The sequence below is a fragment of the Pseudopodoces humilis genome, chromosome 5 (genome assembly GCF_049639895.1).
Source record: "Pseudopodoces humilis isolate 2021_Gansu_Grassland_sample_001 chromosome 5, ASM4963989v1, whole genome shotgun sequence".
Taxonomy (NCBI): domain Eukaryota; kingdom Metazoa; phylum Chordata; class Aves; order Passeriformes; family Paridae; genus Pseudopodoces; species Pseudopodoces humilis.
In genome coordinates this window covers 72,636,434-72,652,267 of record NC_142204.1, presented here as the reverse complement: position 1 = coordinate 72,652,267, position 15,834 = coordinate 72,636,434, and the positions used below count along the sequence as shown (strand labels likewise).

Here is a 15,834-nt window from a genome sequence, read left to right as displayed (position 1 = left end):
CTCATCGTCTCAGTTAATAATGGAGAATTTAATTTTCTGCTCTCCCCAAAATTACAAGTTTTATTTTGCTAGCTGGTACAGCTGCATGTTTTTAGGTTCTTCATTTCCACTTACTGGATTAGTTTGGCTCCTGAATTTCAAGAAAAGGAAAGAAGGTATGCTAAGCAGCAGCCGGGAAATATAGGTCCTCTCCAGACTACTGCTTTATGTTGAGGTCCTATCCTGGATGTGACATACAGAGGTCTCATGATCTCTTCAATGTGACACGCTTGTATCTGTTTAGCAAACATCAAGGCTCAGTCCATTATTTCCACTACTTATTAGCAGAAATATGATTTTATGTTACAGGCTGTGTTTGGCCTGTAGAGAAATTACTTCATTTAACAATCACCCTTCTTTTCAGTAAACTGAACAGGTCATGGTTCTGTTATGTCATTGTTAGTGACATTACAAGAATGAACTGTGAGCATCATTTAGCATCTGCTATAAAAATATATTTTTCAATCATACATGTAGAGCAGTGAAGGAATCTTCAAGTGTCTTGACACCAGTATGTCCTCTGCTTTAATGTTCAGAGGGTCCGGCTGCTCTTGTTAACGTGACCATTTCTTTTTTTCCTGAGGTTTTACTTTGGCTTTTCTCTCTTGGCAAAGGAGACAAATTCCCTACAAGCCTGGTCACCAGCTGCTGTAACATTAGAGATCAGCATAAGGGAGCTTATTCTTCATAGCAGTTTTGACTCTGGAACTTTATTCTGACTCTTGGTTTTGTTTTAGGCTCAAGATGCTGAGCCGTTTGTCAGGTTTAGCAGCTACTGTTTTACAAGAGCGGTTTGGGGAGGATGGAGATGCAGTTACTGAACCATCTATTGCTGTAAGTACAGTGTTATCTAAAGACTTTCAGATCTTACTGACAATTAGTTTGGGGAGCATGTTTTATTAGACTGCAGTGACAACACTCTCCTGCTTCATCCCTGTTGAGCACTAGACTGAGTTGCCATTCTACTCTGCTTTTCTTCAACTCCTCACCTCTTAAGTCAGCATTTCTGTTGTGTAGACCATAATCTCCTCAATTTTCATATCTGAAGGTGATCCTAGGAAAAAAACTAGAATTAGGATGAAGAAAGACTTTTAAGAGTACTAGCGATTGTGTATAGCAGAAGGGGAAGCTCTGCATGGTTAGGTGACAGTGGGAGGCTTCACCTCTGTGCTGCCCTTCAGTATTGAGACAGTGGATAGTGTGTGACGGTGCCTCTCATTTCAGATTTGTTCACGTGGTGTTCAGCAAGTTACTCTTTGTGTGTTGGCTTACAAGTTCTCTGAGCTTTCCTCATAGTTCATCTTAACTGTATATTTCTACAGGCTCCATGAAATGCCTGCAGGGAGCAGAGTGCAACATTGAGGACTGGAGCTGAAGATACCATGTGGATGCTCTGCTGCAGTCTGTTTATATTTTTTTTTCCTTCAGAACACTCATTTTGTTGTTTCAGGTAGAAGCTGTGCAGTCAGAAGCAGAAAGCATGGAGGAGGCACCTGAAGAGCTGTTGGAGCGCCTAGCTCAAACAGAAAAGCTAGTTGTTCAGCTGAAGGATTTGATTCGAGAAAAGGATGCCCTGCTCCAGGAAAAAGAAACTGTATTCAAGGTACCATTTCTTTCCCTGGGGATCAAGAATAAAATGCAGCTTCAGTTTTCAGTGCAAACCAGTCTCTTTTTTTGAATGTGAGATACCTGCATGATGAATGGCATCAGTTCCAGAGAATTATTGGAATTTGAAGAATGGACCCTAGCCCAAGAGATGTAGGCTGTCTTCTGTTAGTTTGATTGGGTTAATTTAGTCTAGAGTAGATAATCCAAGTTGCACAGCATTTTGACTCAGAGCTCTTTGAGGCCCATGCAGATTCCCTGTGTCTCTAATTAAAGTACTAGTACCTTGTGTGAAGTTGTTCTTTCCCCCCTTCAGAGTGTTTGACACCAAGTGTCCTCCGCTTGGACAGGAGCGCTCTGTGCTGGGTTAGGAACTGGCTGGATGGCCGGGCCCAGAGAGGGGTGGTGAACAGTGCTGCATCCAGCTGGGGGCCAGTCACCAGTGGTGTCCCTCAGCGGTCTGTGCTGGGGCCAGTCCTGTTCAATATTTTTATTGATGCCATGGATGAGGGCATTGAGTCCTTTATTAGTAAATTTGCTGATGACACTAAGCTGGGAGCGTGTGCTGATCTGTTGAAAGGTAGGAGGGCTCTGCAGAGAGACCTGGAATGTTTAGATGAATGGGCAAAGTCCAGTGGGATGAAATTTAATAAATCCAAGTGCTGAGTCCTGCATTTTGGTCAGAATAACCCCCTGCAGCACTACAGGCTGGGGATGGTGTGGCTGGACAGTGCCAGGCAGAAAGGGACCTGGGGGTGCTGGTCGACAGCCGGCTGAACATGAACCAGCAGAGTGCCCTGGTGGCCAAGAAGGCCAAGGGCATCCTGGCCTGTATCAAGAATAGTGTGGCCAGCAGGAGCAGGGAGGTCATTCTCCCCCTGTACTCAGCACTGGTGAGGCCACACCTCGAGTGCTGTGTCCAGTTCTGGGCCCCTCAGTTCAGGAAGGATGTTGAGACTCTTGAGCGTGTCCAGAGGAGGGCAACGAGGCTGGTGAGGGGCTTAGAACACAAGCCTTATGAAGAATGGCTGAGGGAGCTGGGGTTGTTCAACCTGGAGAAAAGGAGACTCAGAGGTGACCTTATCACTCTCAGTGGGGGTCTGTCTCATTCACCAGACAGCAACTGATAGAATGAGAAGACACAGTCTCAAGTTGCACCAAGGGAAATTTAGGTTGGATGTTAGGAAAAGGTTCTTCACGGAAAGAGTAATAAAATACTGGAATGATCTGCCTGGGGAGGTGGTGGAGTCACCATCCCTGGATGTGTTTAAAAAAAGACTGGATATGGCACTCAGTGCCATATTTCAGTTGAGGTATTAGGGCATCGGTTGGACTCAATCTTGAAGGTCTCTTCCAACCTAGTGATTCTGTGAGTAGCTTGTGCTGCACTCATCCACTAGTCCAGTGGTTTTATGACACATTCCCAACATGCTGCCTACCGTGAGGTATGGTGGGAGTGCAGTTACTTGCGATAGTTCTGAGGGACTGCATATAGCAGAGGAAGTCAAACTGAGTTTGTATTCACTGCTGGGTGAAGTCCCTGAGTGCTCTGTCCCTTGAAAGGAAGTGCTGGGGTAGAAGCTACAATTTTAGCATGTGTAGTGTTTCAGAACAAATTTGGTTTGCAGATGTGTTTTAAATAGTGCGGTTGCTGGGGAGGCAGGGGTAAACAGAATATGGTAGACTGGCAAGCTGTGTAGCTTTTTCAGAGTGGTGCTTCTTGGGTAACAGCACTGGAATCTGAGGTGCAGTCAGTTTGTGTCCTTCTCTTACAGAAGGAGCGAGAGGCCGCGGATGCGAAGCTGATGAAACTTAAACTTCAGGCCAAAGCCAAGCTGGCTTCTCTGAACAAACGCATCGAGGAGCTGACAGAAAAAGGATCACCACTGCCTATACAGGCCTTAGCAGAAGAGCTGGAGTATCCCAAGGTTGGGCAAACAGGGCTGTTTAAAAGATGTAGCTTGTACTGATAACCTGATACTGCCTGATGTTTCAGGTCACAGTGACCTAGCAGGGCCTATTTGTCTTATTGGCAGAATATTCATACTTCTGGCAAGGATGTCTATGCCTGTGCTGTAGCAAGCCTGTCTGTCCAGCCTCCTTGTACTGCAGATGCCCTTGGAGTGCTCAACTTGATCTCCTCAAGGGCATGGGCTAGTTTCCCTTTGCAAAACTTCGGTAATCCATTGTAGCCAAACTCTTTCCTGCAGAAACTGTGTGTCTACCTGAGCTTTAAGTTTCAAAATGTTACCTGTCATGTCAGTACAGTAAAGGTTGGCTGGAGTACAAGAACAAAGAGGTAAGGTCATTGAAACTGGAAGGCAGTAACTTAAATATAAAAAAAATAAATATATATTTTTTCCAGTCATGTAGCTTCCTGAGCCATTATAATGTTTTAGGGTTGAGAAACCATAATTGTGTAATGCTAGGTAAAAACTGAGGGAAAGTATCCTCCATGAAGACATTAAAGAGGCTGTTAGCTACTAACTGGAAGCTCAGATTGGAGCTGGTAATTTTTAAAAACTTGACTATGTGATCAGCAGAACAAAGTTTTCTTTAAAAAGTTGGCATTATTATGGAAAAGAAATGGGATGGAAGTCCAGAATGGTTTCCAGACATCAGATGATGTTCATTAAACCAGAGAACATAAAGGTTATTTCAGACATTGAAAAAAATACTAAAATATTATAGGAAACAATAAAAGGTGCTTGTGAGAGCTGTCAGATGAGAGGTGACTACTAATGATGTGAAGATCAGTTCTATGACTTGTGCTATTTTTGATTGAGCATCATAAAATCATAGAAATGTGCTTCTGTAATTCCCAATGCCAACTTGAGAATCTTCCTCAGTGCAAAGCACCATCTGGTTTCATACATGAAGAATTGGATGATCTCAAGGACTGACATAATAGAAGAATAAAGCAACATTTAATTAGTGCACGATCAAGCATTTCTGGTGTCATGACACTGCATACTGCAAGGTCATGAACAGCATTCCCTGTCTGCAGAGGCAGTGGAGACCATGGAGGCTGTTTGGCTGTGTTACTTGACATTGCTGTCCTGGTGCTGAGGCTCTTTTTTAGCTTATCTATATGCAGCATGTGTGTGTAACATCTGTGTGCTGTTGCATGACTTTGTGTAGACTTGCTGTTGAGGACTGGTGAGTGTCCTTGCTTCAAAATTCAAATTTACCAGTTGAAGAACGCAAAATGAGAGAAAGCTGGTCATCAGTTAATTGGTGCGGTATAGATTTTAAAAAGAGGCCTTATCTTTTTTACATACCATTTTAGCTGTTCTACTGAGAGTGGCAAGGCCTTGTGAGGAGTGTTGTCATGTTCTGCTCACTTGGAATCAGGAAAGAATAAATTCTGAGAGCAGCCAGAGACTTTCTGTTCTCCCACCATGTTAGCAGCTGCTAACTTGGGAGTCACTCAAACAGCTTGGTTATTTAATCAACCAAAGTAATTTCTTTCTACAGTTGTATGAGGAAGGTGAGCATCAGGAAAGTGGGCGAACTGTTAAAGGATAATGCAGGTGAATGGATAAAAGTAAATTAGCCATTAAGAAAAATGGCCTTCTAATTAGAGGAACGTGGACTTGAGACAGTCTCTGGCGGACATGGTATGGACCACATCCTTATTTGGTTTGGGTTAGAACACAGTTTGAGTGAAATTATGTTAGGGCAGTTACCTGCAATATTATGTATTTGACCCAGAAAACACTAACTTTTTCTTGCAAGGTTAGACCTACCGAGAAGATACAGAGTCCTTTATTTACACTTATTTCCCCAAGTAGATGCTGTCTTGAGTAATGGGGGTATTTCCTAGACAGGTACCCTGCCATTTGAAGGTGAAAATTCTAGGTGAGAGTTGCGTGTTGTGCTGAAGTATTGAATATTAGCAAAGGGCTGGGTTTTTTTCTTCTCTGTGATGTGGGCCCTGTGGGAAGGCTATATTTTAAATATCTAATTAGGACTATTACTTCCTGGGCTTTTAGCAGAGTGCCTTATTTTGAGAGTAGTGGAAGTATCAGCTTAGCTCTTTCTATCAAATTTATTTGTGTACAGAGCAATTGAGGCCCCTCTCAAATTTTGAAGTGGGTGAAGATAAATTATGTTCAGATTTAAGAGCTTATTCGTTTTGGAAAAACATAATATTTAAAAGCTTGAGCTCTTTGTGGCTGTGCTGCTGTCCTTCATTGTGGCACTCCGTGTAACGGTCAGTGTAAGAGGCTTTTCCAAATCAGACTGTAAATATCAGTCCTGAAAGCTAATTACAAGTAAGCAAACTAATCCACCCATCTTCCCCTCTAGCAACTCCTCTGCCCCAGTCTTATAAGTTATGTATATCCCTGGCTTCTTAGAGCTTCCTGCATTTCTTCTTCTTTATCTTTCTGTCCTGTTCTATTTCTAAATTTAAGTGCAGTTGAAGCTTCCTTGTCTGTCTGTTCTGCAGCCTGCCAATGACCTTCTCTGTAGGTGAAACATCTTTTGAAGAACAGTAGCCTCTTATTCTTATTACACTGATTTATATGTACTTTTAAAAGCCTTTGTAGTATTTTCAGAATGAGTTTATAGATATAAATACTCTGTAGAATTCCTGCGTTATTGATGGTATTTGACCCAATACCTGCCACAAATGAAATGGAAGAGATGTGTTTTATATATGTTCAGTACAAAATAGCCAGCACTGAGTGCTTATAGTGGCTGGAGGTGCTGAGCGGAGAATGTAGAGCAGGTTTTGTCTGCTCAGGGGTGGGTGGTGAGGGACCTGTCCTCGCCCAGGAGCGAAGCACAGCTGTGAGTTTGGGGGCCTGCCCTCACCCAGGTGGGGAGACAGAAGAGTGCAGATATAGTGTTCTGGGTTGTCTGACTAGACACAGCCTAAGCATGTTTTATGTGAAATATTGTTTATGTTTCTTGGTCATAAACAGAGGATGTAAGTGCTTCAGAGTGGAGTAGAACTGATAATTATTTGCCTGTTCCCTTTGTTTATATCTAATAAGTTCATTGCTATTAATCCTGCAGTCTAAAGAGGTTTCCATGGGCATTTTTTGTCATCTAGAATGTCTACCCATTTGTCACATAGATAATATCCTTCCATAGCTAATTTAAAAATGTTTTTATTTCTGGTATTAGGAGAAGTTTGTGATGTTAAAAAACCTCATAGTAGTCATATAATAAGTAATGTATTTAAAATGTATAATATACAATATAATACTTATAAGTAATATAAAATGTATTTAAAAATCTAATTTGCCTTAGTTTATATAGTGAGCAGTCATGACTGTTAGCCCTTCCAAGTGCTTTGGCGTTTCCCAGTTAAAGGCATCTTGTGTATATCTACACAGAAATAGGGAAAATAATTACTTAACATAGGATAACTTCATTTAAAGTAACAAAAGAAATGTAAAGTTAAGAAATGAAGCAATGTAGTAAAAATAAGCATCTGATTAGGAGTCAACAGTGAAGTAGCATTTTAGTGTATTTTTAAAAACTAATTAATTATTTTTTTAAACCAGTAATACGGATAAATTTACTTTCTTTTATTTCTCTTCTTCCCATTTTTTCCTCTTGCAGTGTCAGAAAAACAAAAATAGAAGTGAAGGGCACAGAGAGGAAGTGGAAGTACTGAAAGAGCAGCTCAGGGAGCAAGAGGAGACTGTTCAGGACCTGAAGAAACAACTGGCTGTAGCCAAAGTGAATCTGAAAGATGCTGAAATCAAGTATGCAACACAGGTACAGAATTTTTTTTTTTTCTGTTCATCAGTCTGTGTTTCCCACCTCACAGCTTAGGCTAGTATGATAGAACAATGCTTACACAGCTGGTCTTCAATTCCCTTACCTCAATTTTTTCAGTTTTGTTCCTCTTCAAATCACCTAGGTCCATAAATTTCACTGCCTTTGGCTCTTCCTCTAAGCATTACGTTAGTCTTTCACAGTCCCCAAATTATCTTCTCCTGACCCCCATTCTTGCCCCCAGGCCAGAACCACCCTTGGTGCAAAAGGTGCCCTGCAGGTAAGGGATGGGATTCGCCCTTGGACAATGGGACCAATGGCTCTCTGAGGAGGGGGGAATCAGTCCCTGGAAGGGCCTGGGTAGGGTATCCCTTCCTGTGAGTAAGAATTTGGGTTCTTCCCTGTCTGCCCTTGCTGTTCTGTGATGGGCTTTGCTGGGACAGAGTGTTCTTTCTTCTGCCAGGCCTGCCATTGCCCCTCTGTGTTCTGCTGTGGGTGTGCAGGACAGCTGCTTATCACAGAATGTAACAGCTTTAATTTTACAATGTAGTAATTTGTGGAAAGTTTTTTTAATACTCTAAATTGCAGATTTAGCTTTTGAACTGTGAATTGGGCTGCAATCCCATACAGTTAAAAGCCCAGAAGTTTTATGAACTGTTAATTATATAGTGATCATATATTTTATTATTCTACATATTTGTATATTAAATTCTATGCTTTTTTGCTTTCTGGGACCTGAAATATTATCAGTTGTTATACACATATTAGTAAGATAAAGACACCAGGTAAAAATACCATTTGACCAAGATGATGTATAGGACTGTCAAGCTGAAAACTCCATCACACGCACAATATGCTGGTGCATGTTGAAAGCAAGCCTGTGTGTCTGCCAGGTTCATAACCTTGTTGGCTTGTTTTTATTTTGTGGCTTATGTTTTCAGCTGAGTTCCCTGCAGGAAGTGATTCAGGAGAAGGAAGCTCTCCTGGAGGAGCATGTGCACCAGCATCAAGCTGAATTGCTCAAGATGGTGGTCCAGTCAGATATGGAAGTAGAGATGCAACAGGTATATTTGAGATAATAATCATATCATGGGAGGAGGAAGGAAAAGGACTTTTACCAGAAGACACCCTGAAAGAACAGTTCTCGTTAAAGTAACTCAGAAGGGATAAGAAGAAAGATGCTTTGGTTGTTTGGAGTTTTTTGGAATGCTAGTTGTGACTTTGATTCCTAGCTTCAGTCTGCTGGTTTGCTATCAGTCGAAGAGAAAAAACAGTTGAAAAAAAGTGTTATATTATTGTGCTCCGGTTCCCTATTCATGAAGCAAAGTAAGTTCCTCCTACTGCACCAGGGCTCCAGAATAGGTGTCAACAAAAATTAATTAATTCAGGCTATCAAAGTAGCTGTGTTACAAAAATGAGGTGTATCGATGAAAGCTGGGAATCTAAACTTATATTGGTCTCCCCAATGCTGGAATAGCCTTGTCTCTCTCACAGAACCTGCACACACTCCAGAGAAAGCTTGAGGAGCAGGAAGCAGCTCTCTTAGGACGAACTCAGGTGGTGGAACTGCTGCAGCAGGAGTTACACACTGCTGAAAAACAAAACCAGGTACCTGGTCTGCCTTTTATTGCTTCATTCTGTGTGTGTGTGTGGGTTGGATGGGGCCTTTGTCAGTAACTCAGAAGTTACCAGAGTAGTTTTTTTTGGCACCACTTTTCCGTCATAAAATCAGCTGGGCCCACCCTCCCTGGTTCAGGTGTTAGACCTGCAGGTCTGTGTGCACTGCTTACAGCAGGTACAGCCAGACAGTGGGGTGCTGCAGCTGCCAGCTCTAGTGATCCAGGTTCTGGGCAGGTGGAGAGGGTCTAAATCTATCCATACCCATACTGCTGACTGTAGCTTGAAAGCCAAATATACAAACTTTTGCCAAAAGCAGAAATGCCTAACACGGTGCTGCTGAAGCCTTAGTGTTTCTGAACTGCAGGGTCCAGGCCAGTCAGAGTAGAAGCACCTATTCTTTGGTCTGTTATGCTGAGAACTTGCTTATGTGGTGACACAACTTGTGGAGTGGGATTGGCTCTCACTTCATCAGTTTGGAATGTGAAGAGGATGAGATCAAGTCTGTGCATATGTGACTATATAGATATGTGCTTCTTGAGACTTGAGGATTAAGAACACAACCTCTTAAAAGGTTGGTTTGCATATAGAGAATGAGTGTAATTTTTGTTTTTCCAATATCTGAACTTCTGAAAATTTTCCATCCCTTTAAAAGAGATTTACACTGAATCAGTCTTGTATTTGTAGGTCACATGATCTCCAGCCAGTCTAATGCTGAACCTCACTTTGATAATTTTTACACACTTGTGCCCCACGCATTTTCTTTTGTTCTGTGTCCCAGCCAGGCATAATGATGGGTCCTCTTACTACTGTGAAGAGGTAAAGAACCTCAGTGGGCTGACTTGTGCTCACTAGTGCTACTCAGTGCATTGCCCAGCAGGGTGTGTCATGGAATGGTGGCATGGATATCTGCATGACGTGGTTGTTGGGCTCCCTTGGCTTCTCCTCAGTGTCTTTAACTTCCCTCATACGTTCGGTGGTCTGAAGGAGACCTGGTATAGGTACAAACTTGAGGCCATGTGGCAAAAGCCTACCCATAAAATAAAAGGAGCTCCTCATCAGATTCCTTCTGAAATTAGCTATGCAGACCATCCACAGTTCCCGGAGGAAGAAGTTTGACAACAGGAGTTTGGGCAAGTATAAGGTCTGTTTCTGTCTCTTGGTCACCTTAAATCTCTGGTCAGTGTTGACCAGAGCCTTCTGAGATCTTTCTTAAAGCAGTGGGTACTGTGTGGAGCCCTCTGTTATCTCCAGATTCATATTTCAGCATTCTTCTTTCACATACACACTTTATTTTTTTTTAATTCTGCTCTGCAATTGTTGAGTTCTCCCTCATTTGTTGTAACTCTTCCTCCCCTTTTTGGGAAGTTTACTTTCTTCTAAAAGAGTATTCCTGGCTATTCTTCTATTGCTTCTTTACTCTAAATTCCCCTTCTCTAAATCAAGACTTACCTTTTCTTTACCACAACAGCAAGCATTGCTTTCTTGCAATTTCCAAATAGTGTGGCAGTTTCTTTCTAACAAATTTAAATTTCTGACATGTGTGTTTCCTCCTTTCTGCTACTCAGGTATTTTTAGAGGATTTAATGAAAACCTTAAAATATAATTCAGTACTTTGTTTTATCAGGGTATTTAACTATTTGAGAGAGAAATTAATTTCTGTATCATTTTACAGACACTCATAGATCAGTGCCAGAAGATGGAAGTGGAACTAAACTCCATGAGGGATGCACTAGATGCAGAGAGACAGGGGTCTCGGGATCTCAGGGAGAAGATGGAGCTGGAACTAGCTGAGAGGAAGCTGTCTTCCCATCGCTTGCAGGAGGAGGTGCAGTGTCTCTCAGAACAGCTGGAGGAGGCAAGAAGAGCACAAACTGAACTAGAGGTGAAGTATAAAGACCTGGAACAGGAACACAGGCTGGAGGTGGAAGAGAAAAACCGGCTGCTCAGTTGTCTTACAGTGGCTGAACAAGAGCTGCGGTGTGGCCATGCTGTCCTTGGAGCTGAGAAGGACCAGCTGAAACAGGACGTTGGCCAGCTCTTGGTGCCATCTGTGGTACATGGAGCTGCAGCACACAGACCCCTGGGTGAGCAAGCATGGCAGTTAGGTGGAGCAGGTTCTCAGGAGCCCGAGTATCACTGGGCTGCCTTCTTTTTGGCTTTGTTTTTTATAACAGCTCATAAGAATGGCTTGATGCACCAATTCCTAATTTTACAGGGACATAGGAGTGGTGGTGCTATCTCAAACTAAGGGGGTCTAGTTTGATCCCACCATGCTGTTTTTGACAGCTGCAAGAGGAGCAGAAGTGTGGGGCAGCATATATGGTACTTTGCTTGTGTACTGTCCCAGCCTCTTGTCTTTTGGGATTTAGGGATTTCTTGAGCTGGATGTATTTTTTAGTTGATTATGTTGATTTGCCAGATTTTTTTCAGTCAGCTTACATAAGTCCTTTTTAGATGTGCCATGTTCTTCACAGTCTGAATTTCTACTGAAATTATAAGTAAAACAACCAAGAAAAGCAAAAGGTATCATTTTCCCCATAGACCTGTGTTAGGAATAATGATACTGATCTTGCCTCAAGCTCTTATTTCAAATTGATTTTCTTCCAGCTTCTTTATGGCCCAAAGCTCAAGCAGTGGCTAAGAGATAAGGGATTTGGTAAACTATAGTGCATGAGTGCAAAATGGACTTAGTTTGGCAAAAAAGACAAGAACAGACCTTAACTCCCCTTTTTTTCTCCTCTGTCAGTTGAACTTCTGCAGAAATGTGAAGAATTTGTTTGCTGTCAGGATGAGCTGAAATCCCAGCCACAAGTGCAACTCTCTGAACTGGAGCAGCAGGTTTGGTATTTTCAAATGATTCTCATTAATTTTTCTGGTATATTGAGGAACTGAAGCCAAATTAAATGTCTGTAATTCCTTTTTTTTATCATGGATTGCTTGAGAAAGGCTTTTATTCGTTCTCTCAGCTGATGGGCAGGCATTTTATGACTAGAGAAGCCTGGAAAGAAGTAGAAGTCAATTTGAGTAACTTAAAAGTTGTCATTTGATATTTTTTTTAAAAAAGTTAACCAAGTGATCAAAGACTAATTTGTATTTATAAATGGTATTAAAATTTATCTTTCTCCTCTCCATCCTGTTTAAACAGGATGAATCAACTTCACAGGAAAAAATAGTAGATCAGGAAGACCAGAATGAGACTTCATTCCTACCCACAGAAAACTTGGAAAGACAGAAGGCAGCAGGTCGTACGATTACCTTACCTATTTTAATATTCTTAATATACTTAAGAATCATTCTAGAAATAGTTTCTACAAAATAAGATATAGCTGAAGGGGTAGCTTTCCCCAGTACAAAATGCTGACAATCTGCAGGTGGTATTTCAGGGGGCAGGGGGGTATTTTTGATAACTTTTGCTGAAACAGTAAGGCATATGCCACATATAAAAAACCCCAGACAATTACATTGGTTTTGAGTGTCTGGTCATGTAGACTGGTAGCAGCTCTGTCAGAATTATACTATAAAACAACGGATTCCCTCACGTGTTTACTTTAGGTTCTGGTGCACTATGACAGTAGTCTGTCTTGATTTCTGAGAAACAGATTAGTTTTGCTTCCTGTCATTCAAAGATAGAAGCTCTTTGTAAAAATCGTGGTGAGGGAATAATCATCAATAAACCAGGTTCCTACTGTCCTAGAACATCATCTTTCTGGTTTTTGTTCTAAGATTGCAGAGATGCAGGTCTTTAATGAACTTCAAGACATTGTTTAGAGTCACAGCATGGTTTGGGATGGAAGGAACTCATAAAGACCAGCTGGTCCATCCCCCCTGCCATGAGCAGTGACATCCTTCAGCAGGTCAGGTTGCTGAGAGCCCCATCCAGCTTGACCTTGAACATGTCCAGTATAGGGCAACTGGTAGTTCTGGGCAATCCAGAGAGAAGCAGCCCTCTTGAAACTGCAATAAGGCCTTGAAGAAGCCTTTCTTTTCCAGGCTGAACAACCACAAGTCTCTCAGCCTCTCTTCATGGGAGATATGTTCCAGCCCTCTGATCATTTTTGTGGTTTCTTCTGGACTCACTCCAGCAGATCCACATCTGTCTTGTACACAGGAACCCCAGAACAGGACACAGTGCTCTAAGTGAGGTTTCACAAAAGCAGAGAAGTCTTGGAGAATTGTCTCCCTCAGCCTGCTGCCCACACCTCTTTTGGTGCAGCCCTGGATATGATTGGCTTTCTGGGCTGCAGGCACACGTTGCCAGCTCCTGTCCAATTTTTAGATCACCAGAATCCCAAAGTCTTCCTCTGTAGCCTGTTTTCAATCCATTCACCCCACAGTCTGTGCTGGTACTGGGGATTGCACCAGCCCAGGTGTAGGGCCTTGCACTTGGCCTTATTAAGCCTTGCTCTGCAGAAGGGCTGAATGGCTGCATTCCTCAAGCTGGTCCAGGTCCCTCTGGATGGCATCACATCGCCCCAGCAAAATCAGCTGTTCAGCCGGGTGTCATCCGCAGGTGTGCCATGGGTGCAACCACCCAGCTGTCTCTGCCAGCAGCTAGGACACTAAATAGTACCAGTCCCAGGAAGGACTTCTGCAGGACCTGGTTCCCACTTGGATGCTGAGCCATTGACTGCAATTCTTTGCACACTGCCGTGCAGCCAGACCCTTGCCTCACCTGACAGCCCACCTGTCAAACCCACATCTTGGCAATTTAGTAGCAAGGGTGTTGAGGAGACCGTATCAAAAGCCTGACAGAAATCCAGCTTTCAGCCTGGTTCCGTGCCCCAAGCTACAATTGAGTACATCCAAAATGCACCTGGAAAACTTTAATCAGCTTTCTTAAAAAGCAGCTCCTCCTTCTACTGAAAGGAATTCCACCTGAAAAATGCAGTGACTCCGAGCTTCGCTGTCATGTTATGTAAAACATCTTTCCCAATGCATGTTTAGCTGCATGTTAACTTCAAAACAAGCTTTTGTTTTTGTAATTCTGTTTCCAGTGGGTGTGTTGAACACTTGATTACTCACTTTTTTTTGGATCTTGAACACTGGGAGATGTAATTTCTTTTTAAAAAATACCAAAATATTAAATGAAACATAAAAAATGGTTTACGTCTGCTATATAGTTTCTAAATACTTTGTTACTCCTTTTTGTGCCGTGAATTTGTCAGTCTTAATTAAAGTGGGATGCCTAAAACTGCCCACTGTAATCCATTCCTAACTTGGATAGAATGAATTAAGGATTTATAGATAGTTAGTTTATATTTTGCAATTTCTGACGCTTTTCAAGCAGACCTTAACAAATTCCTTCAAATTCCAAGCTATTTGAAATATAAAGACTCTTGAAATCCTTGTATAGTCTTCACTTCCATGGGTTTAGCAGTGCATTAGACCAGAACCTCTGTAACTCTCTTTAGATCTGTATGGATTCCTTGAACTTTTCTTGAGGCAGCTCTTTGAGTGATTGAAGGTCTCTCCTCCTGCTACGTAAGGGAACGTTGTATGAGGCTTTCCGTGGTTCAGTTGGTGGAAAGACTACAGTATAGTGTGAATCAATATAGGAGAGCCATTATCACAGGAAACACAAAATGCCTTCCAATTGTTAGAATTCACAAAACATTAATTTGAGCTTCCTCAACTTCCACAATACTTAGCAAAGACAGTTTTGTATAATCAATTGTACGTAGAAAGTGTTTCAAGGAGTACAGAAGAAAACTTTGTACTGTATGTTGATGGTATGTGTGTCTTCTCTGCATGCTCAGAAGTGAAAAGTACAGAATTCATACCCCTAAGAGAACTGTTTAACTTGGTCCTGAGTTTTATTTTATATATTTATTTATATTAATTTTATTATTTATATATATTAACCTATTTTTCATACCATCATTACTAGTTAACATGTTCACAAAATGGGGCGTGCTTTTTAATGCTTCTAAGTTGGTGTTTCTGGGGAAGACACAGTATTTGTTGCTTTACTGACTCCTGCACTAAAAAGCTGAGGCATCACCTGATACATTAATTACAACTGAGATGATTTACAGAATGTATTTTTCTTGTACATTTATAACAATTTCTCATTTTATTTTTTCCAAATGAAATTTGAAACTATTTTCTACAATAGTTCTTTCTTTCCTCTCCTTTATAAAAATGTTTCTTAACACTAGAAGCTCTATTACCTTCTTTCAGTATGTTTGTATGACAACAATTGTGCTTTTCTAAAAGCTGCTTAAAACAGCATGTTGGTTGTGTGGTTGCCTCTAAAGAAACCCAACCCACATTATCCCATGACAGTGTTATGTATCTCCACTACATAAATTCTATTAACAGCCATGTGTCCTTTCTCGAAAGCTCCTGGAAGGATATCCTGTCGCTGTCTAAAGCAAAGTCTTAAGTTTCAAAAAATTTTTTTGTGTTTGAATGTTTCAGAAATGCCACATTTACAACTTGTTCTCCAGGAGTCTCAGCAAGAAGCTGTGTTGGTCACAGAAGATGCAGAACAGGTAATGATTAAGCAGCTGAAATAAGCTAAAACTAAAATAGGTCAAGGACTGGCCTTAGAACAGCTAAGCTGTCATCGTCTTTTTTATCAATCCTCTTTTGAGGGTTATTATTAACTGGATTAATGGTGAAAGACAGAAATAGCTTCCAAATACAGCTTGCACTGTGTTTGTAACAAACTGTTTCCCTTTGCTGGCTGTGTGGATTTCTTGTGTCCTTCATCCACCCAATCCACATTTGTGCTATTTTCTGCCTGTTGTGAGTTAGATTTTCAGCAGAACTATGGGCTAATCTGAGACAGGTCTCTGGAAATAAAATTCCAAAGGCTCAGCTGTCATTATA

General features: G+C 41.5%; 1 protein-coding gene across 9 annotated transcripts in view; it reads left to right on the top strand.

Annotated features, from left to right (window-relative positions):
• Positions 1 to 15,834, top strand: part of GOLGB1 (golgin B1) — a 41,415-nt gene that overhangs the window by 4,781 nt on the left and 20,800 nt on the right. For 3 of the 9 annotated variants that reach the window (XM_014261923.2, XM_014261922.2, XM_014261924.2), the window contains exons 3-12: positions 777 to 873; positions 1,490 to 1,642; positions 3,420 to 3,572; positions 7,222 to 7,380; positions 8,322 to 8,444; positions 8,875 to 8,988; positions 10,673 to 11,084; positions 11,747 to 11,838; positions 12,146 to 12,242; positions 15,421 to 15,494. In XM_014261923.2, the coding sequence (XP_014117398.2) occupies positions 784 to 873; positions 1,490 to 1,642; positions 3,420 to 3,572; positions 7,222 to 7,380; positions 8,322 to 8,444; positions 8,875 to 8,988; positions 10,673 to 11,084; positions 11,747 to 11,838; positions 12,146 to 12,242; positions 15,421 to 15,494 (1,467 nt within the window). In that variant the 5' untranslated portion in view covers positions 777 to 783. The other 6 variants (XM_088054726.1, XM_014261926.2, XM_014261925.2 and 3 more) reach the window with 6 other exon arrangements.